We start from the raw sequence: 27,406 nt of genomic DNA, 5'->3' as shown, positions 1-27,406 counted from the left end.
CATACACAATGGCTGCTGGAAAGAGGGGAAAGCAAACAATTTTCAGGCCCGCCGCGTCTAGCAAAAAATATGAGAAAAAAATTATAAAAAATTCGGAAAATAGTTGAAAGTCAAGAAAAACTCCGTAGAAAGGATGTTAAGGCTCCTGGGGTGAGTTTGGCGTAATTTAAGTAAATTGTTACGGAGTTCTTGAATTAAAATATCGGGGTTATTCAAATTATGAGAGAGGGGTGAGCTAGGGAAAAAAGTTTGTGTTAATCAGCACCCAGTTTGGGACCTCAGAGGAAACCAAAGGAAGACAGAAATATTAAGAAAATTTAAATAAATTGTGTCATTAGCGCTAGGCATGTCACGTTGCGTAATAGTGAATGTCAACAACCATGGAAAACAGTTGAGTTGAGAAAAGTTATGAAAAGTTTAGCAATTTTGTTTCGTTTACGTTTTTCCTGAATATAATAACAACAGTGCTGCGAGGACAGCCGACGGGAACACACGCGCACTTAAATATATCAAAATTATTTAGAAATGCATGCTGTGCGCATAATGTTTTTCTTTTTACTCACATGAAGGCTACACCAGAAAACACTGTAAACATGCCCTTATCGATAGAAGCATTTTGCCGAAACTTGAAAATACGCAATTTAAATGTGAATTGTGATTTTATTATCTCTGTATTATGTCATTTTTTCATCAAGAATGTAGGCCCTATATACAGAACACGTATTTGACTAAAATCAGAGATGACAGTGCAACTTTGGGTTAGTTTAAATAGACAAGTATCGAAGAGAAGAAGTTGCTTGTCAATACCATAAACAACCAAAATGGAGGGAGAACTGCGGGCAAACTAATTAGGCGATGCTAAACATTTGCTTATGCATGTGTTCATGTCCGTCTATTTTGTACAGAGAGTTATACTAAGTTTAACAACATGCATTGGATGATGTTACAAGCTGCTGCTATGTTACATCAAAATCACGTCCCATTGACTTTGATGCGATTAATTAAAATGTTTATATTTGCAGGTTGCTTATATTATCAAATTCAGATTGGACATGATGATCAGTAGCATTGCATGTATGATGCACTCATATAGTAGGCTATCTGTTTTTTTGTGTCGTGTATAAAGCTATTCCCAGGTTATTGTTAGCCATAGCATTGAGCCCCTGCTATCTGACTGGTGCTGCTCGTGGCTATAGGACGCACGAGGAGCCTATAGCAACATGGCAGAACCTCTACAAGTGAACTCGAGATGGGTTCACACTGCTGTTTGGCTTAGGTTTTACAGTCATGTAGGCTATTGGCCGTTTTGGGGAGGTTTCTCTTGAATATCACAATTGCGCTATGGATTTCCTATTGTGCATGTTCAGCCAATATGTTGATGTTGTCTCCTATGTCATAACTATTTGGCTTATATGGTGAATAGCAAGATGCAAAAAAAAATTGAAGTGTGTGCTTTGCCCTCCTAAATTGGTTTTCACATGGTGACAAGTTTTGCATCTTAAAGAGAAAGTCTTTCCCCTGCCTTCTCCTCGTTTTATAATTTTATGACCGGGTTCGATTGGCATTTGCATGACTGTAAACATGTCAGATGCAGCCGTAAATAAAAATAAAAAAACTTTAAATGAAATGCTAAATATATATTGTTACGTAATGTCACTGAAGTGTGTGCAAATCACTGCATTCTTATAATCTGAGTTAGGCTAACTGTGGTCCACATATTTGGCTATTCATAATGTAATAACTTGACTATATGCATTCATTTTGGGGTGCATTATATTGTATTACAGATAAAACTTTTGTTTGTTTTATATATTTTAATCAAGTTTTTATTCTAGAAGCATTTGCACCAGAAGATGATGAAGAAAAAAGTAACTTTGTTTCTATAACATTTTTAATGTGAAATGTATCTAATAAATAAGATGAATCTGTTGCATTAAAACACTTGTTTGTTGCATTGAAACACTTGCAACTTTTTTATGTCTTAGATTTGGGGATAATACTAGTTTTTGATTAGATCTTATAAAACTGTACAGTTACATTAAACAAATTAGGTTACATTTTATTATTGGTATAAGGTCGAATGGAATCAACAATTGAAGGGTTTCATTCTAAAATACTACATAGCAATTTTCAGAAATGTTGGTTAAAGTGGCTTTTATTGTTTAACTAAATCGAAGAGATTGGTGTGTTTTTTCATTATCTAATCATGGCATAGGGTTGTTCAATGACAGACATGTTTTTTTTCCTTCTCAAATCTATCACTTGATGGTTTCATTTCAGAGAGACAAATATCCGCCTCACTCTCAGAGAAATAGGTAGTAGCCTACTGCGAGGTTTTTCACAGTCAAATGTAACAAATTACTATTTTTTTAGTAACGAACTGAACAAATGATACTTTTGTGATATCAATATATAAAAAAAAATGATAATTCATTACAGTAATATGACATCTCTATGTAAAACATTTACATTTGACATTTTAGTCATTTAGCAGATGCTTTTATGCAGAGCGACTTACAGTAAGTGCATTCATCTTAAGATAGCTAGGTGAGACAACCACACATCACAGTCGAATAGACAGGATATGAACATCCCATTCCAGCTCAACAATGGATATATAGCGTTTTGCCCAAAATATAAAACATCTTCATAAACATCTCAAATCTATTATACAAAATCGGAGATCAGTAATATTTTACACACACATGGAGGTACCCATAAGCAATCATTTCTGATGAAAAAACAAAAATATGACAAATTGGTGGATATAGCATTTTGGAAATAAATGATTAAATTGGCTTTAAAGTTGTAATATTCATAGAGCATTTGATTTACTTTATATCTTTACATTATTGATGTAGTGTCTTTTTCATCTGTTCACATCAGAAGACAACAAAAAAATGCACATTTTAATTGACCTATTCTAGTAATCCAGGCTCTTTTGGAATGAGTGTCTTTTTCAAGGCAGATGGCCTCTGGTATTGTCTAGGTTTTATATAAAATGTCATATTTCACAGTTTAATCATTGGTTCATGTTTGAATTTGGAGTACTCCAATGGGGCTATAGCTGAAATGCTCACCAATGTAAGGTGTATCAAATACAATTGGATGATGTATTTTCAGATGTTTTTTCTGTGTATGAATATCCAGAGAATAGTGTCAGAGATACAGTCATTCTGTTACCAAACGTTGCATCTGCACTGTTCCTCAAGTAAATGTGGAAATTGTTCAAATAAGTCCTTGTGCATAGAGATGTATGGTTCATTTAACGTTGCAATCATTGGTTTTTGTTTGATATACATTTTAAAGTGTCACTCTGCTACAGTGGAATTGCCCGTATCTAACATAAATGATCAAATATATGTCTATAAAGTAATGTTGTTAGACAGTTAGTGAGACGGTTGAGAAAGAGACAAAACGTTTGTTTTACTGTTGCATTAAGAACGATGTTTTGTCTTAATGAGAAGCACGGTCATGTTGAGATGATGTGCAGTTCTAGATCAATCCAGACATCAATGTGTAAACCCTGTTGAAATTCTAAATACCTGATTTGTATCTGCTTTAATTTGTCAGTTTATAGAATTGTGCAATGTGAATACAGATCACCAGAAATGGTTTCGATAATCATTAGATCAGAAAGTGTTTTTTAATGTTTTATTTCGTAACATTTGAAAGATTAAGGTTAACAGCCAGAAAACCTCCATTTTTTAAAATACCATTATGATACATGTTTTTGTGACTAAGTGTATCGCAACCATATCACTTTTCAGTATGATTTGCTCACCTTATCATTCATTGTGTAAGGCTGCTCAGACTGTTGTCCAAACGAAGATGGTTTAATGTGCCGCCTCAAGAGTTTTTAAGCAAGGCTCCAGAGCGGTGACCTTACAAGGCCTTTACCATACATATAGCTTCAGAAAAATCCCCTTCACACAACACGACCTATGTATTGTAATAGCGTAGAGCAAGAAAAAAAGGAACAAAGCATTAGCTCTATCTAAAGACATAACTATCGAGCTATGGATGCCTGCCTTAACACGCCTGAGCTTGGCATTAATAACCCCCTCCAATAATTGTGTACATTACAAAACATGTAGGCTCTCCCCATATTCTTTAATGGGAGCTCCTGTGCACTTCCTTTACACCCTGTTTCCTGTACACTTCCCTTCCCGGCTTGCATCGAGAGTCGAGACTAGCTGCTCCGGGATGATCCAGCGTGAGAGGACATGGGTAATTAGCCATGCGGGTTTGGCAGAAGCTGCGCTCCTGTTGTTGCGGGAATGTTAGACTGGAAGTCTTTTGAATCCGGTCCCGATAGTGGAGAAATATAGGATCAAGAAAGATTGAATACCATATTTAAACACAATGGCCTTGTTACTTTTTTTCTATGACTGGATTTGATCTGGATTTTCAATCTCATAAATGTAACCTATGAAGGGTTTCTCATCAATACTGATCTGTAATACAACTTATAAATGTATTCCCCTACTTGTAGAATGATATGGAATTGCAGTAGAACTCTTCTTACGCTTTTGAATGAGAACATGAACCTTTTTCCCTCCACCTCTCTCTCGCACACATCTTCAGGTGCCTGAGTCCTGGCGGTGTTGAGCACATAAAACTGGAGAGAGAACAAGCGTCGTTGACAGTAGGTGGGCACCGCGTCCTTGTCCAACCAGCCGCGCTGCCCTAGGGTGCCATGGCCACGGGAACCCAGGGGCACTTAGACCACGTTCCGGATAAAGCCAGGCTCGCGGCGGCCACAGGGAGGCGCAAGAGAGCGGAGGGGGGCAAGCCCAGGAAGAACTTCCCCTGTCAGCTGTGCGAGAAGGCTTTCAACAGCGTGGAGAAGCTAAAGGTGCACTCCTACTCACACACAGGAGAGAGACCGTACCGGTGCTCCCATCAGGACTGCACCAAGGCCTTTGTCTCCAAATACAAGCTGCAACGGTAACAGAACAAGCTCCTGTTATCTTCTAGTAGGCCATACTGTATTCATATGTACAACACTTACTGTAATACGGAGTTGTTATCTTTAGTAGTCTGTCATTGTATACATTCATGTATTATTTAAGTTTTAAAATCACACTTAGGTGTCCTGACTAGCATGCCTACATAAGTACTAAGAGTTATTGCTGTAATATAAAGTGTTGCTGGATTGTCATCTGTGTTCAAAGGCATATGGCGACACACTCGTCAGAGAAAACCCACAAGTGTACGTACTGTGAGAAAATGTTCCACCGCAAGGATCACTTGAAGAACCACCTGCACACTCACGACCCCAACAAGGAGGCCTTCGCCTGCCAGGAGTGCGGCAAGAGCTACAACACCAAGCTGGGCTTCAAGCGTCACCTGGCCCTTCATGCGGCCAACAGTGGAGACCTCACCTGCCAGGTGTGCCTTCAGCCGTTCGCCAGCACCGGCCTTCTCCTGGAGCACCTTAAGACCCACGCCGGCAAGTCCTCGGGTGGCACCAAAGAGAAGAAGCATCGGTGCGAGCACTGCGAGCGCCGCTTCTACACACGCAAGGACGTGCGCCGCCACATGGTGGTGCACACAGGCCGCAAGGACTTCCTGTGCCAGTACTGCGCCCAGCGCTTTGGCAGGAAGGACCACTTGACGCGCCACATGAAGAAGAGCCACGCCCGTGAGCTGCTGAGGGTCAAGACGGAGCCAGCCGATTCGCTGGACTCACCCTTTTCCTGCGGGCTAGCCGGAGGCGTCAAGGGCGAGCTGGCCACCATGTCGACGCCGCACAGGCAGCTCCAGCTCAACCTGTACGGTGGCCCTCTGCTGCCACAGCACCACTGCCCCACCATGCCCCCCCTGGACACAGAGCCCAACCCCCCACACCCCTTCCCCCTAAAGTACCAGCTGGGCTCTAATCTTACCTCATACTCCGTCTCCACTCTGGAGAGGGAGCAACATCTAAAGGGAGAACTGGAGACATATCTGATGGAACTGCAGAGCGGCATGCCGTCCTCCTCGGCCGAGGGGGCTCAGCTATCCTCCGCCTCCAAACTGGAGTTAGACTCCCAGGTGGGCTCGTTGGATGAGACCTCGTCTGACGAGGCATCTCTGTCCAAAATCTCGGCGGCAGCGGGCGAGTCGCTGGCCTCCTCCTCATTGCTCGATTTCTCACAGCTCTTCAACTTCCTGCCCTTGAACTGCCCTCCTTATGGGCACCAGGTGACAGCCGGTGGGGGTCTAGGCGGGGTCTCCTTCCCGCCAGAGGAGGCACTGTCTCTCGTCCAGCTTCCGCCCCAGCCCCTGGATTCTCATGAGGTGACAGGGAGCGGGGAGGATGTAAGCCCCCTCCACAGCCTCTCCTCCTCCTACACCTCTAACCTGAGCACAACTACCACACTGCCCCGCTTTCACCAGGCCTTCCAGTGACACAACACAACACACACGCATGCACACACACTTACACACGTACAGTAAAAACACATAGGCTGATAAAAAATTATATTCTGCAAATTATTATTTTCATGCCAGTAAAACATTTTTGAGTATGTCTGCACAAAACTACGACGTAATAGCACTTCTGTTCAACAGTTATGGGATTCTACACATACAGATACAGTATATTAGATGTATGGGTGTGTATCAGCACTGACATATACCACATACACAAGTCGTTTGGCTCAACCACATAGCTCAAGCCATGGGATAATGGTTGACATTTCATGTGGTTCGTGTCAACAATACTATATCTTCACCGCCCTTGCAAATTCACCACTATAATGTTCATGACCAACACAGTCCATTTTAGTTCAAACAACAATTAAACATAACTAGGGTTTTGGAGTTTTACATAGAGGAATTTATTTAGGAATGTGATTGCAGTGTTGTATTTCTCCCAATCTATATTCTTAACCCCCTTTGCCTTGGAGTAGATTGAACCTAGTATGTCGATTTAACCATATTTTCATATAGAACTTTGTACTTTTGTGTGATGTTGAATGTCCTCACCCGCTAACCATTTTTTAAAAATGTCTTTATCTCTTTGTTTTGTTTTAAGATTTATAGCAATGCAATCATATGTTTTTAGACATAAGGTACTGAAAAGCCCCTTGTGGAATGTAGTGTGAGAATCATCCCTGTTCCCCATCAAAACCAAAGTCCACCAAATATCGACTGAGTTGCCAGGCAGAATAGTGTCATGGTATCGCGGATGGTTGTAAATGTTGCTGCTGCCTAGTAGTTCCCCTATAGGCCGATGGGATAACTCAGCTACAGATAGACTAAGTTGTTCGTCCTCATTTCATTTGATTTGATTTCATATAAAAGGGACAAGATAATATAAAAATTTTATGGCAAGAATGTAATCGTAGGCCTGATTCCATTTCGGCCCCTAGCCCTTCGCTGCTTCATACCCCTTGGTCAAAATTGCTAAAGGACCGAAATGGAACCAGACAGTAGAAACAACATTAAAGCACTGCCACATAACTAGGGTCAATTTGTCTTTCCTCATTCTACCGGTTTTAGTACCGGATATGAGGTTAGAAATAGTTTGGGGAGCTTTAACTCAATCATTGCCTGGCTACCCAAACACCTAGCTCCAGCCAAACACTATTGGCCTGAGCACCTCCCCGACGGTTTCTAGAACGCAAACTTATTCTAACTGTTCTGATTGTCCCAGAAACGGATGGGTTGGGCCAGAGCCAGAACACACGTGAGTAAAGCGGCGTTTAGAAAATTGGTCATTGGCTTTGATACTCTGATTGGTTAAAGATGATCCAATTGCTGATGATTTTGTTTCGTACAACAGCCCTCATTTTGTCACCACAAACAACTTCAACGATGGCAGTCTCAGACTGAAGTATGTAGCGAACATAGAGCAGCGGAAGAATTCCGTTTGAGTCGTCAGGCAAACCATGCATCAAATCAAGGATAATGTTAGCAATATTCAACCCGCAGGAAATAGTGTAGTAGAACCACCAGTTGCAAAGAGAAATATGTCCATTGCGCAGTTTGAAGAGCTAGATGGGTATCTTTAAACAGGTATCTGGACACTTTGTATGAGTATGCTAAGGTTTGTGTGAGCCTACATCTCGTGTTTGTGTTTCCAGTCAAGGGCTAGTATGTGATTGCAGAGGAGAGGACCCTCACGCAGAAAATCTGGGAGGCTGTGTAGAGCGGTCAGAACCGAACTGCCTGTTACAACTCATCTAGGTGGTGTGATGGATTAGTCATGTCTGAATGTGTGAATGGGAGATTTGTGCCTCACACATGCAGACATTCAGAGTAGTGAATGCAAAAGCACTTTTAATGTAATATGTGACACATTGTTCCTTCACTCAGAGCAAAGGGATGTCCCTAACTTTACATTTCAAGTCAGTATCCAGTAATCCAAGATTATCTTCAAGGCCCATAATACAATTACAATATTTTGGTTTTTATTTTATTTTGTGTTTTTTTAGTAACAGGTAAATACAATATTACAGCCAGCCAGATTCTTCTTGTTATACTATTCACAAAGAAGGAACCCTGTCAAATATAAGTATACCGACCAATGGCAACCAGCATATCAGCTCAGTACAGAAAATGCTTCTCTACAAATGCTGAGACAGAAACACAGCTACTTTAGCTTACCAGTACCTGAAGTAGCCCCTTAGCGCCAATTTAAACAGTTGTTTTGACATTCTATGTAAGGTTTAGATAAAGTACTGTATTCTACACCTCTGCGTGATATGAACTTGGCTGGAGTTCATACTTGGCCTGGTTGAAGAGTGTTCATGAAGGATTTGGTTTTTAGTGTCTCTAAATGATCTTGTCAATTTTGTACGATGTGTTGTATAGTGCTGTATGATATAGAAACTAGAGGAAAATCCCAGCAATGATGAAATATGGATGACTGGTCTGGTCTGGTCAAGAAGTGACATTCCCAGAATTGTCTCTGAGCGAGATGCTGTAACACTGTGCTGAGAGACACTGACCCTGCTGCTGTCAAACAGTTCCTGAACAACTACAGTACAAGTCAAAAGTTTGGGCACACCTACTCATTCAAGGGTTTTTCTTTATTTTCACAATTTTCTACATTGTAGAATAATAGTGAAGACATCAAAACTATGAAATAATACATAGAGAATCATGTAGTAAGCAAAAAAGTGTTAAACATATCAAAATATATTTTATATTTGAGTTTCTTCAAAGTAGCCACCCTTTGCCTTTGACAGCTTTGCACACTCTTGGCATTCTCTCAACCAGCTCCATGAGGTAGTCACCTGGAATGCTTTTCCAACAGTCTTGAAGGACTTCCCCATATGCTGATCACTTGTTGTCTGTGTTCCAACTCATCCCAAACCATCTCAATTGGGTTGAGGTTGGGTGATTGTGGAGGCCAGGTCATCTGATGCAGCACTCCATCGCTCTCCTTCTTGGTCAAATAGCCCTTACACAGCCTGGAGATGTGTTTGGTCATTGTCCTGTTGAAAAACAAATGATTGTCCCACTAAGTGCAAACCAGATGGGATGGCGTATCGCTGCAGAATGCTGTAGTAGCCGGGCTCGTTAAGTGTGCCTTGAATTCTAAACAAATATCCGACAGTGTCACCAGCAAAGCACAATCACACCTCTTCCATGCTTCACGGTGGGAACTACACATGTGGAGATCATCCGTTCACCTACTCTGCGTCTCACAAAGACACGGGGGTAACTCAAATGAACTTATCCTCTGCATTAGCGGTAACTCTGGGTCTTTCTTTCCTGTGGCCGTCCTCATGAGAGCCAGTTTCATCATAGCATTTGATGTTTTTTGCGACTGCACTTGAAGAAATGTTCAAATTTCTTGAAATGTTCCGGATTGACTGACCTTCATGCCTTAAAGTAATGATGCACTGTCGTTTCTCTTTGCTTATTTGAACGTTTCTTGCAATAATATGGACTTGGTCTTTTACCAAATAGGGCTATCTTCTGTACACCACCCCTACCTTGTCACAACACAACTAATTGGCTCAAATGCATTAAAAGGGAAGGAAATTCCACAAATTAACTTTTAACAAGGCCCACCTGTTAATGGAAATGCATTCCAGGTGACTACCTCATGGAGCTGGTTGAGAGAATGCCAAGAGTGTGCAAAGCTGTCATCAAGGCAAAGGGTGGCTACTGAAGAATCTCAAATATAAAAATATATGTTGATTTGTTTAACACTTTTTTTGGTTACTACATTTTTCCATATGTGTTCTTTCATAGTTTTGATGTCCTCACTATTATTCTACAATGTAAAAAATAATAGAAATTAAGAAAAACCCTTGAATGAGTAGGTGTGTCAACTTTTGACTGGTACTGTATGTAAGATGAAACAGCTTAGGTCACTGCCATAATAATGTCAGTCTTTAGGAACTTGTGTACTTGGCACTGTGTGCTTGTGGATGTATGTGTGCATGTGCATGTGTAAATCTAAACGCCTATGTTTCTGCTTTGTTCAGTGATGGTGTATGGAAGATGTTTTCAGTTACAACTTAGATCTTAGTAGCCAGATCAATTCAATCCCATCATCGAAGGAATGACATTGATACCCCTGGGATGTAACGCTATGATGATGGAGGTTTGGCTTCAGGTAAAAGTCAACCTTTGGCCTTAATGGATATCTAATACAGTATTTTTTTTTTTTACCCTCGTTCGAGACGTGCCATTTATAGGTGTCTTTGCCTCACTCAAAGGGAGATGAGGACCTCACAGACACCTTTCAACCACGTTCATTTCAGTACAGCAGGGCCGGTTACATGCAAGTGTGCAAATGTGCCTATAGCGTTCTGACCAATAGCAGCAATGTACTGCATATCCATTTGAATTAATCAAGTTTTTACTATTTAATTCTCTAATGTAAACCATAATCAGTTTTATAAATAGATCCCATTGAAATAATTATATATTGTATTAAAAACATTAGTGGGGGAACTGTTTTGATATATTTCTACTAAATCTTTAATGCTCACTCACGTAGACCAACTCTGTAAGTTCATGTAACCTATGGGAGTGGATATGAATTTGCTTGATTATAATGACTGAAAAAGTAGGGTAGCTGGGCTGTTCATTTACAGTAAGGTCCACTTTAGGTTACCACTTCAGCTTTATCTCCAACTTGTATGTTTCAAAAAAGACTATGCTCAGTTTGGACTGTATATCACAACCGTTCAAATTGTGTGAATATACAATTGGTATACAGTGTTTACTTAGCTCATGCATTTAGACTGTCCAGCAGTGTTTTCCCTTGGCGCAAAAAATGTGCAACCTCACATTGTTTTACTCTGTTAAAAATATCCAATAAGGCAAAAAACGTATTTGAATCCTCCATGTTCCTTAAACATTTCTTGAATGAAAACAATATCACTTTAGTTAGGGCCATGGGATGTCATTGAAAGGGGAAGCTGAATGCCTGTGTAATGTTTTCAAGTGTTATGGGGTTGAGTGCTATCAATGTATCTTGAAGGTTTGTGGTTTTACATAAAATGTTTGGTAAGCCTCTATATAGGGCAGATTCTTCTATAATCGTAGCACTTTTGGAAAATGTTATGCCTTTGTTTCCTCCAGTACTTTTTTTTCTTGTTTAAAATACCTTTATTACAAAGTATAGATGTCATATTTAGCTCTTTAGAAAAAGTTAACGTGTAAATACAATATTAAATGTTTTATTTTTTACAGGTACCATTTTTACAGTGTTTTACTATCATTAGGTGTCATTTGCTTTACTTGCACAAATGTTCTGTGTGTCTCATTGAGGGATCTATCTATCTGTCGGATAGTAAAGACTCTATTTTCACATCATTGCTGCCATTTCAAATATGCCACATTTCTTACCATCTATATCTATGCTGGCAATTTGTTTGACTTTTAACCCTTGATAAAGTATTCAGAGAGCTAGTGTATGTAGCTATCCCAGTATTTACACTTAATAAACACACTTGGTTGCATTATACATTATTTTTTAATTGACAGGTTGGTCTAAATGTATTGGAGTAACTTAGAAGGCTCAAGTGCTTGGGGACACTGATATTTTCATATACTTTTTTATCCCCAATATTTGACACTTCTTTATTGTTCCCTGATGGATGACTCCGTATCTGGTTGGAGGGGTTTCTTCAGTGAGAGACACAGACCTTTAGCAATTCATGTCAACCTTCATTATAAGCTTCAGTGGTGCCAGTGAACCATGTTGAATGTGTATGTAAGAAACACTGCAATATTGCAATATTTTGGTATTGGATCAAGCTGCTAATGGATACTTCTAAAGCTCCTTAAGGTGCTACAGACCTCTTTTCTAGTTCTTTGTTTTGTTTTTACAAAAATATAAAATTGAGTTGTATGGTCGGCATGTGTGTGCCTGGTTGTTTTCATATACATATATTTTTTGTACTGTGACTATTTGTGGCCTTGTATGGACTTGCCTGTAATGTCACATGCTTCTCTCCTTCACTTTGTATGGCGGTGTGATGGGGGAACCTTTGTCATCCTGGTGATTGACATGAAAGGGCTTGGGAGAGTGTTCACCTGTTGCCTCAGTATAAAATCAGGCTGAGATTACCTTGGTGAAGATGATGATGATGAAGAAGAGAATGACTCCACGATAGGGGACACATTTTTTAAAAGGACTAGTAGTACTTATAGCGAGGGATTTGTTCAGAGGCAAACTGCATTCCAGCCATGTTGGTTTTGTTGTTCATTGCAATGCCATCCTGTGAGAATGGACTCATGTTGCTAATCATGTATATTTTACTTAAAATCTATTTTACAAACTACTGTTGTACTTGTATAAATATAGGCAAAATAATTCATATATTTGTGTATAAGTTGTGTAAAATAGAAATTAACGCTGCAGCTTTTTATAAATTTTCTAACATTGACATCATCCAAAGAGACAGATTATTTATTATCTGGCTGAGTAACCTGATTTGTTTTCATACTACCTTGCTGCTATGAGAGAGAAGAGCTGCAGTCTTCAACTCCACTGTTATTACACAGTGTAATGAAAGCTCAATAAACATAAAAGAAGGATTCATGCAAAAGTCCACAATTGTTGGTGCATTTTTTACGTGTGTGTCAGTATGTGTGTAAAATGAGTGCTGAAATGTTGTTTTATATAGTGAAACAAGTGCATGAGAATTGTCCTGGAGTTTTAATTATTTCTTCTTATTTTATCATATTTTAATTGACTTTCTTGGTCATATTCAAGGTCTTCAAGACAAAAATCATATATAATTAATACATTTTACTGGAAGATAAGCCTATGCATATTGAACCAATTTGTGCTTTTAGCCACTGGTTCTGTTAGATGTGCAGATCAACAAAGAAGGTTACTGACAAAAAAAAATATTCATCCAATGACATTTTTACGTGCAGCACTTGATTTCTATCATATACAGTGCTCAATTAATGACATTTAATGAGAGCAAGATTTACCTTTTCAAACATGATTGAAGTCTCTCCCACAAAAAACGTGACTGTGACTTTAAATCAGAGGCAAATCCTCATTAGGGCTACCTCTTGGTCCAGCAATCAACTGATCTAATGACAGCTGTGTGAATAGACAGGCAACACGCGCAATCTCTCGTTTTACAGCAAGCGCACTAGGTGGTTCGAACATGCCATCCCCAATTCCCCTGACACGCTTGTTGCCTAAAGACCTTTATCCATCTCTAGATTTTGGAGCTTGCAGCAGTCCACTGGCAAAGTATTCCAACGATTCCACCCTACGAATTCCAACTCAACGGTTCCATGGGAAGGTCGCAACCAGGCTATGGTCATCCACCATTGATTGGAAGGAACTGCAATCCATGCAGCCCATCGGATCTGGGGGGTTTGGGTCCGTTTACAGAAGTGTGTACTTTGGGGAGACTGTCGCTGTCAAAAAAGTGAAGAAATGCGTCAAGAATAAACTCGCCTCCAGGCAAAGTTTTTGGGCTGAGCTAAATGCAGCTCACTTACGCCATAAGAACATTGTGCGAATTATAGCAGCTACCACGTGTATACCGGAGAATTTAGAAAACGGGGACAACATTGGCACAATAGTGATGGAATACGCAGGTGAACGAACTCTCCACCAGGTCATCTACGGTTGCGCAGAGACGCTCGAAGTGGACAGGTGGATTACGTTTTCCAAAAACATTGCGCATGGTCTTCAGTTCTTGCATTCTCATGGTATTGTTCATTTGGATATCAAACCTGCCAATGTATTGGTTTCGAGGGAGGATGTGTGTAAGATTGTTGACTTTGGCTGTTCACTGAAATTGGAGCTCGGGGGGGATCGGTCCAGCCCCCAAATGAGTCTTGGCGGGGGCACTTACACCCACCGAGCGCCTGAGCTGTTGAAGGGGGGAGACGTGTCTCCAAAATCCGACATCTACTCCCTTGGCATCACTATTTGGCAAATGATCACCAGAGAGCAGCCCTATACAGGCGACAGGCAATATGTTTTATACGCAGTAGTTGCATACGATTTACGCCCCTCGGTCACTGATGAGTCCTTCAAGTCACACCATGGGGACCTTTGCCGATCCATTGTGTCCAAGTGCTGGAGCGGTGAGCCAAGCTGGAGACCAAGCGCTCAAGATGTCATCACAGATTTGGACAAGATTCGGTCCGAACATTAACCTTTTTATTTGTAATTTTCAAGCCAGCCTATTCATGGTATGATCCGTCAGTTGTGTCCATACATTTTTTAATTTACGCACAGCTTTTACGCACAGCCAGTTATAGACTCCCATGTTGTCTTACTGAATTTAAGTGAATTGTGAAAGGCAAGCCCCAATGGGACACCACAGATTAGTTTGATGCTGCCATTCTTCTGCCAATTCTGCTTAAGTGTATTTATAACACATGCTACCTAATCTACTCATTTTTTAAACGCAGAACCTCTTGAACGATTTACATTTCTGATACTGAAGTTGGTTTTGCTCTGTGGACTAGAGTGTTTTACTTGTTTACTTGATTTATAAGGATTTAATAATGTTTCAATGTCAAATAAATGTTAATGTCAGCAGCAGTCTGTGCATGTAACACACTTGAAATGTATGTAAAGTTTAGATATTTGAGATTTCATTAAACGTCCTTGATTCGTACTGGAATGGTGTTTCTAGTATTGTAATAGCATTAGAATGGGATGACTTCTACAGCATCAACAGAAACAGCTTAATTAACCTGTTTTGCTCATGTTGAAATCATTTGTTTGGTAATTGTGTGTTTAGGCTTACACTTAGAAACTAACTTAAGCTGACTGATCTATGGCCTAACCTTCAACAAAATGTATACAATGGGTGTGTCATGTCTCAGAAGAAAATTGAACCATTTGTATTTTCATAAGGGAAAAAAATATCAACATTGCTGCACATTTACCTAATTTTAGGCTATGAAATTGCTAGTTGAAGGTGGTTAACATCAGCACATAAAAAGCAACAACAGCCCTACATAGCAGACAGCAACACAGGCAATAATCACATATCAGACAAGGCAGAAGAGTTTACCCATGTTGGCCACAGCACCATACTCTACACAACAGAGAAACTATAGGCTTCTTCAGGTGGAAGAAGGTAGAAAGCTAGGTCCCTTGGAAAAACGGATTGATTTTATTTGAAACAAACAAAAATACACAGTACACAACTTTACAGGAATAACACAAAGTCAATTATTTCATTACATAGAAACAGACATGACATTACTTCGTAGAAAACTCGGATAATAAAGTATCTGGTATATTCAAGTCTTCAAGGGAGTAGAGGAGGACGGGTGCCCTTTCGAAATATTCGAACGGGTCCTTTAGGGGTGATTTGGTTCAGATACGCCTCCTTGGTGTTCAGGCTATTCTATTGGCACAAAGGTCACGTGGTGCCCGGACGTAGTGTGTATATATACGGAAGCAGGCCTCTCTCAATCCCTTTCGCGAAGAACTGACGTTCCTGACTCACCGCTGTTCGCTTGGAACTTACGAATAAGTCGGTCAGGAATATAAAGAACATGGTAAAATTTTATATCTTCAACTATACACAAACATCTTCATATAGCTAGCTCGCAATGCGGAGACTGTAAATAGATGATCAGTATGTTAACGTTGGTCGCTCTGAATCCGGGCAGTTGCACGTGTAGTTGCTAGCTAGCTAACTAGCCAGTGACGATGGCTGGGTAGGTAGCTATTCCTTTTGGATGGCTTTCTGCCAATTTAATGGGTCGAATCAGAACGTTGAATTAGTTATGAGTTGTCTTAATGTGACGAGGTATAGTTGTGTCGTTTCTAAATGAGTCGAGTAACTGAAGTCTGACCCAATTCCTGATTTTTGGCTTTACCTTGTTGGCTAACTAACGAACTGACGTTAGCTTATTAGCCAACAAGACATTTCCCTCCCTTTCATTATTGCTTCCCAATATGCCAAACAGCATGACACGAATGCTTGGCTAACGTACTTTAAAGCCTTAAGTGTAGATGGTTACTACATCTTGACACCAAACCACGACAATGTAACTAAGTTAATATTTCAGTGAACGTTAGAATCAATAACTAACTAATACTATGGTGTTCGTCTTACCATTTTAAATTAACCATTGAAACAGCAGGGTCTATCACGGATGCTGCAGTTGCTGAAATTCTTTCATCGCGCGGCTTCATTTCTGGAGCTTGGATTGAGAACCGTCAGAATAGGCTACAATACATGCGTTCATTACTTCAACACCAATGGCTATGAGGATAAAAACTTGCTATGACATAGCTTAAGCTATGACAAATTCTGATTCATAATACGCTATTCTGAGCCATGACTACACATTTGAAGTACACAACTTAGTTGCCCTCTTTTGTCAAAATATATATATTTATATATATTTTTTACATGCGTGATTCTTTCCTTGCACCTGTAGGCGTTCAAGGACACCGGTAAAGCGCCTGTTGAGGCTGAGGTTGCCATCCATCGCATCCGTATCACCCTCACCAGCCGCAATGTCAAGTCTCTGGAAAAGGGTACCTTCACTTTAAATACCTTAACTTTGTCAACATCTTTGGCTATGAGGATAAATGCCTGATATGACATAGCTAATGCTGTGATACATTCTGATTCATAATACGCTATTCTGAGCTATGTGCACCCATTGATGGCATGTTGAAGTGCATGATGTCACCTTTATTTGACATGCAGCCCTTTTACTTAATGTTCTTAGTATGTGCGGACCTTATCCGTGGAGCTAAGGAGAAGAACCTCAAGGTGAAGGGTCCAGTCCGTATGCCCACCAAGGTATGTACACCAGATATATACAACGGTCCTTCCCGCATCCTTGACAGCCTGGGACTCCCATCTGTGGTCTACCCTGGGTCTCTATTGAGGTGATGCCAAATCAACGACCCTTCGCTTTCTGCCCACTCCCCAGTGGTGGCTCTGATTGAATAGGGGACGACATTACAATTTTTTCAAATAAAACTATCACTAAGGCTAAGCTGAGGGGAAATAGTAGTTTGTTTTCCACCAGGTGGCATTAGGCTCCAGGGAATGGTGTTGAAGTTATGCTGTTGTGTTAGCTTGGTCAAAATACTGACACTTCACCTCACCATTTGATGGGTGGTATCCTGTTTTGTTTTCTCATCTCCTTTCAGACTCTGCGCATCACCACCAGAAAGACACCCTGTGGAGAAGGCTCCAAGACCTGGGATCGCTTCCAGATGCGGATCCACAAGCGTTTGATCGACCTGCACAGTCCCTCTGAGATTGTCAAGCAGATCACCTCAATCAGCATTGAGCCTGGTGTAGAGGTTGAGGTCACCATCGCTGATGCATAAGCTGTTTTGTAACCCATGCAATAAAAGCTTTAAACATTATTGCATGGATATTGTGGCTCATTAAATGTTGAGGGATATTAAATGTTGCAGGGGTTAAAGGTACTACCTATGAGTGATGCTTTAATTGGTAAGTTTATTCTATGAGATTGGCTCAGTCAATATAGGACTATTTTAGCAACACTACAATCGCTTTTCCTAACTTGGCTGAGCCTGGTGTGAGCTTGCAGTAGAGGATATTTGTCAATGGTGAAGACTTAAAAAAAACTTGATGGTTATGGTGTTTACTCAATTGTTTGTGGAAACTAGTAAACCTTCAAATGCTACCACGGAAGACGGAATACTTATTGGGTTGGTTATAAGATTGTTCCTTTCCCAAAAATATTTTGCAATACAAGGTCTGTTAAACTGAACATTCTGGAATTTATTTTAGGTGAGGATGGGAAAGGAATCATTAATACAAGCACACCTCAATAGCTAAGTGTCATGTTATGAAAATAGGTGTACGCCAGCTGGGAAATTGCTTTCAACTGTCCACTTGTTCTTGTCAAACCAGAAAAAAATGAATTTAACTAGCTTAACCTGGGTTCCACATAGTGACTGAATTAAGTCTCGCATGTTGTAGACAAGGCATGCCTTGCATATTCAATATAGTGTGAATGAAATTATGGCTTTGAAAACCCCACCCTTGACACGTGAAGATGGCTGAAAGACATGGATGGGTGTATACAGTGTGGCTGACATTCTACATAGCCTATCAGAGGGCAAGGTGGATCTATTACCATGCTAATTCCATAATGGATTTTGACAAATTAAATTTTCAGGGATACAGCTAACTCTATCTTGCTTCCCTTTCTGCTGATAACTGGGTAGGAAATCTGCTCAGGCATTTTATTATATGCCAGCTACATTAGGTTAGCTTAAGCCAAGCTAATCCTTTAAAGCTCCAGTGCAGACAAAATCTTGTTTTTTCATGTGTCACATTGTGCAAGATCTGAATGAACACAAAGTGGAAATAAATACAAGGTTGAAAAAATCTAGACAGAACCTTCTCAGCAGGTTTGAATGGGTGGAAATTTCAGCTTGCCTAATGACATCACCAATTGGGGAATGGACCTATATCTAGTAGGTAGGGGCCAATTTGAGATTGTGCAAACCTTCTGAAAAGTGATTGGTTAACCCAGGATTCCACCTGTTCTTAATGAAGTACTGATTTTAACCTGAAGTTGTTTGGTCTTATGTGGAGTTTGCTTACTGATATTGGAAATTCTGACTGCATGTTGTCTTGTGTTTAGGTTCATATACAATACTTTTATTTTTGATCAACATTTGTTGGAGAGCATTTTTCCATAATCGTTAACAAGCAATCTATTTCATTCAACACTATGGCTTCCTCCGGTCGTAAGTAAACGTGAAATACAGCGAAATGATTGGTTCTCACATACATTTGAATCCTTAACATCTGTTTCTTGCTTAGACATGACAACTATCATTGATTTGACCCATGATGGCACAGTACTTGATGCAATGGAATCTACATGCAATGATCTCCATGCATGTAATCCCCATCGAGATGTGCTCTCAGAACTCTCCTCTATTGCTTCTACGCAGGTACTCCCAAGGTTTTTAAAATCTTTTTTTTTACATGTCACTTTTTAATTAGGCAAGTCAGTTAAGAACAAATTCTTATTAACAATGACGGCCTACCCTGGCCAAACCTGGATGATGCTGGTGTGCCACCCTATGGGACTCCCAATCACGGCCTGGATTGGAACCAGGGACTGTAGTGCTGCCTCTTGCACTGAGATGCAGTGTCAAAGAGTGCTGCGCCACTTGGGAGCCTGCAATGTTGAAGTTCTGATAATGTTACAATGGCCTATTGACTGACAGTTTGAGTAATTTGTAGTATGGCTCCCTATATAGGGCACTACTTTTGACCACTTTGTAGAGCATAGGGTTCCATTTAAGGATGCAACACATGATTGTATTGACTTAACGGATGTTTTTCCCCTGGCCAGAGTGAGGTGTTGGACACTGCAGAACAGCAGCAGCAGAAACACCAGCATTTGAGGGTCTACTTAAGGGTGAGGCCCTTTTCCAAGGATGAGATCTCCAGCAATGAGGACCAGGTATGTGGCAATGGGGCCGTTGGGGAAAAAGAAAAATGCTATCCTAATCTAAACAGTAATATTTTAGAGTATATGGTCAGGTTTCAAATGTACCATATGTCATTGTCTTGACTCCGGGTTTTTATTAAAAGTTTAGAAACTAGTTGAAGGTCCCGTTTCCTAATGTCCTGTAAACAATCTTCCCTGATCCACACCTCTCCCACAATCTTCTTGTCTCTCTGCAGGGTTGTGTGGTTCTTGAGAATGCCAGGACCGTAATGCTGCATGCGCCCAAAGGCTCTGCTACCATGAAGAGCAGTGAGAAGGGCGTTGGCCAGGCGATACACACATTCTCATTCTCTCAGGTTTGGCTAACATATGTGATTAATGCCTTGTTGAGGAACAATTAGGTGGTTCCTGATCCTGACTGTAAGTCGCTCTGGATATGAGTGCCTCCTAAATGACTAAAATGTGGTGTTCTTTGTCTCATGTTTTAATTTCACTCAGATCTTTGGGCCCGAGACGAAGCAGGCAGATCTCTTCGAAGGCACCATCAAAAGCCAAGTTCACGATTATCTGGAGGGGAAGAATGCTCTAGTCTTCAGCTATGGTGTGACCAATGCAGGCAAGACCCACACAATTCAAGGTAAGTCCGCTAGTAAGTAACCTCCCTGCTCATAGTAATCTTCCTGCTAATTATGCAGCCCAACTTCTGTTTGGATAGGATCTGCTTTTTTTTGGGGGGGTGGTGTGTTTCTTGCATTTGGTATGTTGGAGGACAAGGGAGAGAGACTCACACTTAACACAGAATTGTTGCCCCATGTCCCATTTTACAGACTGTACGTCTTTATCCTTGAGTTTACCTGATGAAACCAATGATGTTTATTCTATTTGTTGGCCAATTGGAGGCTTTGAAGCCACCCAATGCAATACTGGTGGTACTCAGAAGCAGTCCTCCATAGGAATGAATGCGATTCTACAGCATTTCAATGAAATGTTTCAAGCACAAAATTGTCTATCTTAGTATTTTTTTGTAGTGGGGACCATAGCATTAGTACTCCCCAAAAAGATAAGGAATGTTTATTTTTTATGAATGTGTTTTTTATGAATGTGATTTAAAAATATGCATTAAGGTGTCTGCAATAGAAAATACTTGTAAAATGACTGTAGACATTAATAAATGCATTTCTATAGCTTACAAAAGTCTTTACAATGGAGTACCACAATGGCTTCAATACATCGCCCCCTCTCGGTCATCCAGGGTTTCTACACTTTGGTTGAAACCTATGCAGCTGGCTGTGACTGATACTAGTCAATGAAGGACTGGCTGCAAGGGACAGACTTTCTGTATTTTTTTTGTTGCTATGTTGCAGGATCCCAGAAAGACCCTGGTATTCTCCCCCAGGCGTTGGATGTCATCTTCAGACACATCAAAGGGAGACAGTATGAGAACATGGATCTGAAGCCGTACCTCGGTAGTGACGCTCAGTACCTAGGGCCTGACCAGGTCCAACAGGAACGAAACACCAAAGCAGCTATATTTGCTCTACTCAAAGAGGTGAACACGGACACATAATGTGGAGTAGCCTAATTAGTTGATGGGTCATACGGTTTTATTTGTTACCCTGATCTCTTAACCCGCTTCATTCTTCACCCCCACATAGGAAAATGAACCGCCACGCGTCAGTGGAGTTTCATCCCACTCGTCCTCTACTGGAAGCCTCTCTTTCTCAGTCTCTTACGATAACACAGGTACATCACATCTGTAAGCCCATCTCTGTTCAAGTCAAACACCTGTATTCTGGAATGGCTATTGATAGAAATGCCATAAGGGGATCATTTGTGGTTCTCTGCATCCTAGTTGAGTTTGTGGCTGTGTCGTCTGGGGACCGCAGCCAGTTCGCCCTGTGGGTGTCCTTCTACGAGATCTACAACGAGAGCGTGTATGACCTGCTGCAGGTTTCGCCCGCCTCCAAGACACAGAGACGCACAGCCCTCCGTGTGTGTGAGGACAGTGCGGGAAACTCGTATGTCAGAGGTGTGTGTGTGTAGGCAGGCAGTGGGATGATGTGCCCATTGAAACAAAGTGCCCACAAGTTCCCTTCCGTTTTATTCAATGGTTGCTTTGATGCAGACCATAGCTCATATAGTACTGAAATGGACTTTATCCTATTTTCCCCTTTCAGATCTAAAGTGGATCAATGTTCACACCTCCGAGGAGGCATGCAAAATTCTCAGAGTTGGAAATAGAAACCGAAGTGCTGCTTCCACTAAGATGAACCATTCATCAAGCAGAAGGCATGTTCAGTCACATTTGATTTATACTCTGTGGATTGCTGAGATGCATAAAATAATCGTAATCTTTACGTTTTTCCCCTTGTCACAGCCACAGCATTTTTACCATCAAATTACTGAGAATTGATGGAACTGAGGTTCAGACGATGTCAGAGTGAGTATTAACTTTCATCTATATTGTACCTGGTGTTAGGTTCTAAACGGAGTAAAAACTCAAACCAAGTTTATTCACCCACTGGGTCAAACGGCTGCAAAGAAATGTTTCCACAAGCACATATATATTTATAACTTCCTACTAGGAGTCGCCTCCGTGCACAGCTAGCTAGCCAACAGATCTGTTGCTACTCAGAAACTTCATTGGTTCCTCTCACAAGTGTAGTCTTGGCCCCGCCTCCTACTAGACACTTTGTGGGCATGTGTGTATCGGCTATGTTCCTCCTCACGTCATCTGACCTGACCTTGAGCTGAATTCCTCACTCCTCCCCAATCCACGGCTCTCCTACCGTATCAGTGACTACAAGCAGTCTGTTGCCCTTTGCCTTCCTCCATAGGCTCAACTGATTTAACTTCGCATACACATTTTAAAGTAATCAATGTTTTAATATGGTAACATGAATACGTGTGTTTCAAGCTAGAATCCAACACTGGCAAACAATGCTTGTTTCTCTACGTGCTTAAACACAATCCAACCAATGGTTTGTTCACCTAACTGCAGTTACGACTCCTCCGTTAAATCCTTCATTTGTCAGCTTCATTATTTGAGTAAATTCATAACACTTTTTAGGATGAATTACAATGCTGTGCTGCAACTTGCTCAAGAGTCCACGCTTTGTCCCAAGTCTGAATAAGCTGCATGACCATAGAGCCATGTGACACCACCCCCTCCTTGCAACATCTCCTACTCGATGTGATTTATTTTCTTTTTCCACCCCAGACTCTCTCTGTGTGACCTGGCTGGCTCGGAAAGATGCGGAAAAACAAAGACGTTTGGGGAGAGGCTGAAGGAAGCGGGTAACATCAACAACTCTCTGCTCATCCTGGGGAAATGCATCGCTGCCCTGCGCAGCAATCAGAGTGACAGGTACAGAACAAGTAGTACTGCCATTGATTACCAGAATGACTTATTAAAAACCACTGCTACAAAACCACCTTGACAAATTTGACCAAATGCTGCACACAAACCATGATTTAGTCAGGTAAATTTTAAAAAATGCATGTTTTCAAACCCTGAATGAAACTGATTGGAAAGCTGATATTTGATAAACTCGAGTTGTCATCCTTTCCTCCCCTCTATCAGGATGAAGAACGGCTATATTCCCTTCAGGGAGAGCAAACTGACCCGTCTCTTCCAGTCCATCTTCTGTGGGAAGGGCCGAGCCTCCATGATTGTGAACATCAATCAGTGTGCTTCCACATATGACGAAACTCTCCATGTCATGAAGTTTTCTGCCATCGCTAAGCAGGTTGTTCTCTCGCCCACCCTGTCGACATTCTACTCCATCTCGGTTTAGAGTTGACTCTGAATTTCAAACGGGTTGAAAAATGTAGTGTTCAGTTGCAATGCCCTTAATCACCTTATAGGTGTCATGGTCAAATTCCATTTGTAAGAAATGTCTAGCCACAAAGTGTACTTGTTCACCCTCCCGCATTGATAAGGATTAGTGTGAGAATTATGGTAGGGGGAGTAAACGAGTACGACACCCTAAACTGAAGTACTGGAAGTGTGTTCTAAATGGCACCCTATTCCCTATGTTTGGCCAGAGCCCTATGGGTACTAATCACCTTTGTTGTCCTAGGTGGTCCAGCTGATCCCAACAAAGTGTCTAGAGTCTCTGACCCCGCGGCTGGTGGGGCGCGATGGGAAGCCTCTACTGAAGAACGGGGTCATCGATGACCAGGCTCTAGAGAACTACCTGTCTGAAGAAGAGCTGCTGGATGAGGATGAAGCAGACATGTCCATTTTACCCCAGGAGGTATTTTCCATCCAAACGGTCTAAAAGATTTTGCCAGTGTTCTGCGATTTCTGATTTGTATTTCATAGGGATGGATGCAATATGTTAATTTACAGAATCAATGGTGTCTGATTACTTTATGAACTGCTGCTCTCTTCTAGGATCTCGTGAATGTGATCGAGAATCTCCGGGCCAAGCTCCTGGCTGAGCGACGGAAGAACTTGGTCCAGGAGATTGACATCCGCAAGGAGATGGGAGACGCCATGCTGCAGCAACTCATGGAGAGCGAAGAACTCAGGAAGTGAGTGTTCCCTGAGCGTTACATGGGGCACAATCACGCCTTCCCCCTTTCCGCTATATTAGTGTTCTCATGCAATACCCATGGCAGTGCTACACATTGGTGGCGGATGGGGTGCATTGCTGCACCATATAGTATGCAATTCATTTAAGATCTAATGACTAGCATTTGTGTAGTTTTCACTCACTTTTACAATTCCACTGTTTGTGCATTTGTCCACACCCATAAACTGTCTTCCAAATGATCTTCTAAAAGGACGGTGTAAATGTTTCTCTAGTCGTCAGGTGGCTGAGCTGAAGGAGAGCTACCAGGAGAAGCTGGAGAACACATTTGAGATGTACAAGGATGCCCTAAAGGACCATGCCTACCAGAGGGCCCTGGAGCGCGTAGAGGATGATTACGTACCCCTTGAGGAGTTCATCGCTGAGCAGGAGAAAGTAGAGGTACTAGACACTCACTTTAGGTGATTGACAACGTCCTGCCACAACCACCTGATCAAATTGTCAGATATGACTTCTGTCAATTCAGGGTCAGATCTGCCGAGTGTTTGCGCCCATTGAATTTTCCCCCTGAGTGGAAATATGTTTTCTATGGTTTATTTCCTCTGGGAAGTGAAAAACCAGTAGTTGTTGGAAAGGTTTGGTAAATATGGACTCATAACCCCTATAGGCACTAGAACAGAAGCTGTCTGAGATGGAACGGAAGCTGTCTAAGATGGAGCACAAGCTGTCAGGTTCATCTATGGTTCCAACCAGAGAGAACTCGAGCCAGACACAGAGCATCTCACAATCACCACCTGTAGCTATGCAGGAAGGGTTAACGGGCCAGTACACCATCTCCCTCGGCGTTGATTCTATTTCATTAACAAACGGTAAATCTGATTGTACAGTAAGCCTATTCTATACCTTAAACTACAAATAACTGTGCACAATAAGCCTATATTAATAATTAGCCTTTCCTTTTAAATTGATATCTACCTATTGATTTCAGAAGTCTCAGCAGGGGATGTCCTCACAGCTGTTTCCAAAGACGCAGAGCAACGCAAACTCCTTTTGAAAGAGAGTGCGATGGAGAAACTCGGTGAGCAGAAGGAGGTAAGGAAACCTAGCCTGAAGGCGCAACTTTTAGTCGGTGTTTCTATAAGGGAAAGGGGTGTAATGCATCTTGAAACGCAAGTGTTGGAACTCAAACCTGGCATGTCTCTTGCTTATTTCCAGCTGATTGTGTCTTTGCAAAAAAGGATTGCAGTTCTGAATGATGCACTACATGAGGCCGGAGAGCGCTTCTTTGACAAAACGGTAGAAATAGAAACTTTACATAAGAAGCTAGCTGACCAGGTAAAGACTACATTAACCTGTGTGTATGTACAAATTAAGCCTAGTTTGTCAGTGTTCACTTAGGAAAACCTGATGTGCAGTGTCATCTCTCTGTTTTCAGGCACAGGAGCTGGAGAGTATAGGTAAGGGCAATCTGGAGAAGGACAAAGAACTGGCATTGTTAAAAGAAGAGCTGGCCAAGCTATCCCAGAAGTCCCCGGTCCAGTCCAAGCCCAAGCGGGGTTTCATGGCCAACATTAGGGAATCTGTGACGTCGCCACGAACAAGCACCATTGCCAGGACACTGAGGAAATCTGTCCGGACCACACCCTTGCTGAAAAGGCCCTTCCACTAACTACCGTCCTCCCCCACGTTTTAAAAATGTTTAAGGCTCTATTCAAACTCTATTGCTGAAGTGTTACAGATTGCGTGAAATAAGTTAATTTCCAATTGCTTTGGCATGCAGCGTTTATGGTGAGTGCGGTCTCTGCAATTTGGGAACATTTCCATTTCAATCAGAATTTAATGCTGAACTTCAGCGATGTGGATTGAATAGAGCCCTTAGTTCTGTTTATTTTTTTTTCAAACTCTTAAATAAAATTTTACTGACTATTTATGATCCATTTCATTGGGAGACCATATCTGAAAGAATATGACCATATAAAAATGGCTTTCAAGTGTAATTTTAACTTCTCACGGAATGTACATTTTTCAGCTCTTTTGCCATGTTGGAAGTTGTTTCGTCAGTGGTGAAAACTGGACATCACGTTGACATTCAGGTGCCATACAAATGGTCTTTAGTCACAAGTTCTCTTCATCCAGTACCTTTGGTCCGGGGGGGGGGGGGAGCAGCACAATCTAATGAGTGAAGTATTTTGCACAACTACTTTGAACTGAAATAAATGCTGCACTTTAATGACCAACACAATTCCAGTCAAAATAGAGCCCCACAGTTATATCCATAAAGACTAGCTATCAAACAGGGGAATGGTTCCAGTTTTTTTTCCCACCAGAAGAGATTTTAGAAACACCTAATGTTTTGTGTAGGCTGGCATGATAACATGTACATCTCTCAGACAAGGGGACTTCAATCAAATAAATTCCACAAATTAACTTAATGCATTCCAGGTGACTACCTCAAATGCCAAGGGTGTCTACTGACTAACTTTTTTGGGGGGGGCTACTACTTGATTCCACATTTTATTTCATAGTTTGTCTTTGCTATTCTACAACGTAATAAAATAAACCCTGTAATGGGAGGCGTAAACTTTTCATAGCTCTGACTTCATTAGATATGTACCTCAATTTTGTTGGAGTGAAATATTTATTTAGTTGATCAAGAGAAGTGGCATCCAGGGAAAGTGTTAACACGTGACAGTTTGAGAATTACAGGAGGGGGCATTTACCCCGAAGTTAACCTATACAGTGCCTTAAGTATTTACGATTTAAACTCAAAGGTTATTTCTGATCGAGCCGACATACTGTGAATGCAGTTGCCACGAACACAGGAACATTTCCTTTAAATTTATATTGCGCTGTAGCACAGGTCTTCAGCGCCACAGATTAAATTAGCCCAAATCAACTGATCTAAACTAAACATTAAAGGTTGCACATGGATAGTGCTCCATTGGCTTTCCTTTGCAAATCAGGAAAACTAAGCCTCAAGAAAAACAACCTGGACA

General features: G+C 41.2%; 4 protein-coding genes across 4 annotated transcripts; all 4 read left to right on the top strand.

Moving 5' to 3' along the window:
* Positions 1 to 14: 14 nt before the first annotated feature.
* On the top strand, positions 15 to 9,055 carry LOC139367117 (pleiomorphic adenoma gene 1). Its single transcript, XM_071105173.1, has 3 exons — positions 15 to 150; positions 4,588 to 4,950; positions 5,178 to 9,055. The coding sequence occupies exons 2-3, from the start codon at positions 4,700 to 4,702 to the stop codon at positions 6,394 to 6,396; spliced, it is 1,470 nt and encodes a 489-aa protein (XP_070961274.1). The 5' UTR covers positions 15 to 150; positions 4,588 to 4,699; the 3' UTR covers positions 6,397 to 9,055.
* A 4,531-nt stretch (positions 9,056 to 13,586) lies between these two features.
* Positions 13,587 to 14,594, top strand: LOC139367116 (v-mos Moloney murine sarcoma viral oncogene homolog). Its single transcript, XM_071105172.1, has one exon. It carries the CDS (start codon positions 13,587 to 13,589, stop codon positions 14,592 to 14,594), a length of 1,008 nt encoding a protein of 335 aa, XP_070961273.1.
* Positions 14,595 to 15,862: 1,268 nt separating this feature from the next.
* Positions 15,863 to 17,797, top strand: LOC139366754 (ribosomal protein S20). Its single transcript, XM_071104455.1, has 4 exons — positions 15,863 to 15,957; positions 16,849 to 16,948; positions 17,146 to 17,219; positions 17,576 to 17,797. The coding sequence occupies exons 1-4, from the start codon at positions 15,955 to 15,957 to the stop codon at positions 17,756 to 17,758; spliced, it is 360 nt and encodes a 119-aa protein (XP_070960556.1). The 5' UTR covers positions 15,863 to 15,954; the 3' UTR covers positions 17,759 to 17,797.
* A 1,437-nt stretch (positions 17,798 to 19,234) lies between these two features.
* LOC139367115 (kinesin-like protein KIF20A) lies at positions 19,235 to 27,166 on the top strand. Its single transcript, XM_071105171.1, has 18 exons — positions 19,235 to 19,366; positions 19,774 to 19,884; positions 20,109 to 20,228; positions 20,371 to 20,509; positions 21,237 to 21,421; positions 21,528 to 21,615; positions 21,725 to 21,901; positions 22,050 to 22,161; positions 22,250 to 22,312; positions 23,093 to 23,239; positions 23,456 to 23,621; positions 23,955 to 24,131; positions 24,272 to 24,411; positions 24,686 to 24,851; positions 25,078 to 25,279; positions 25,399 to 25,502; positions 25,626 to 25,745; positions 25,846 to 27,166. The coding sequence occupies exons 1-18, from the start codon at positions 19,235 to 19,237 to the stop codon at positions 26,077 to 26,079; spliced, it is 2,583 nt and encodes an 860-aa protein (XP_070961272.1). The 3' UTR covers positions 26,080 to 27,166.
* The last annotated feature ends 240 nt before the right edge of the window (positions 27,167 to 27,406 follow it).

This window comes from Oncorhynchus clarkii, chromosome 15 (assembly GCF_045791955.1).
Source record: "Oncorhynchus clarkii lewisi isolate Uvic-CL-2024 chromosome 15, UVic_Ocla_1.0, whole genome shotgun sequence".
Classification (NCBI taxonomy): Eukaryota; Metazoa; Chordata; class Actinopteri; order Salmoniformes; family Salmonidae; genus Oncorhynchus; species Oncorhynchus clarkii.
The sequence above is the reverse complement of the archived record's forward strand: the minus strand, read 5'-3'. Positions and strand labels throughout refer to the sequence as shown.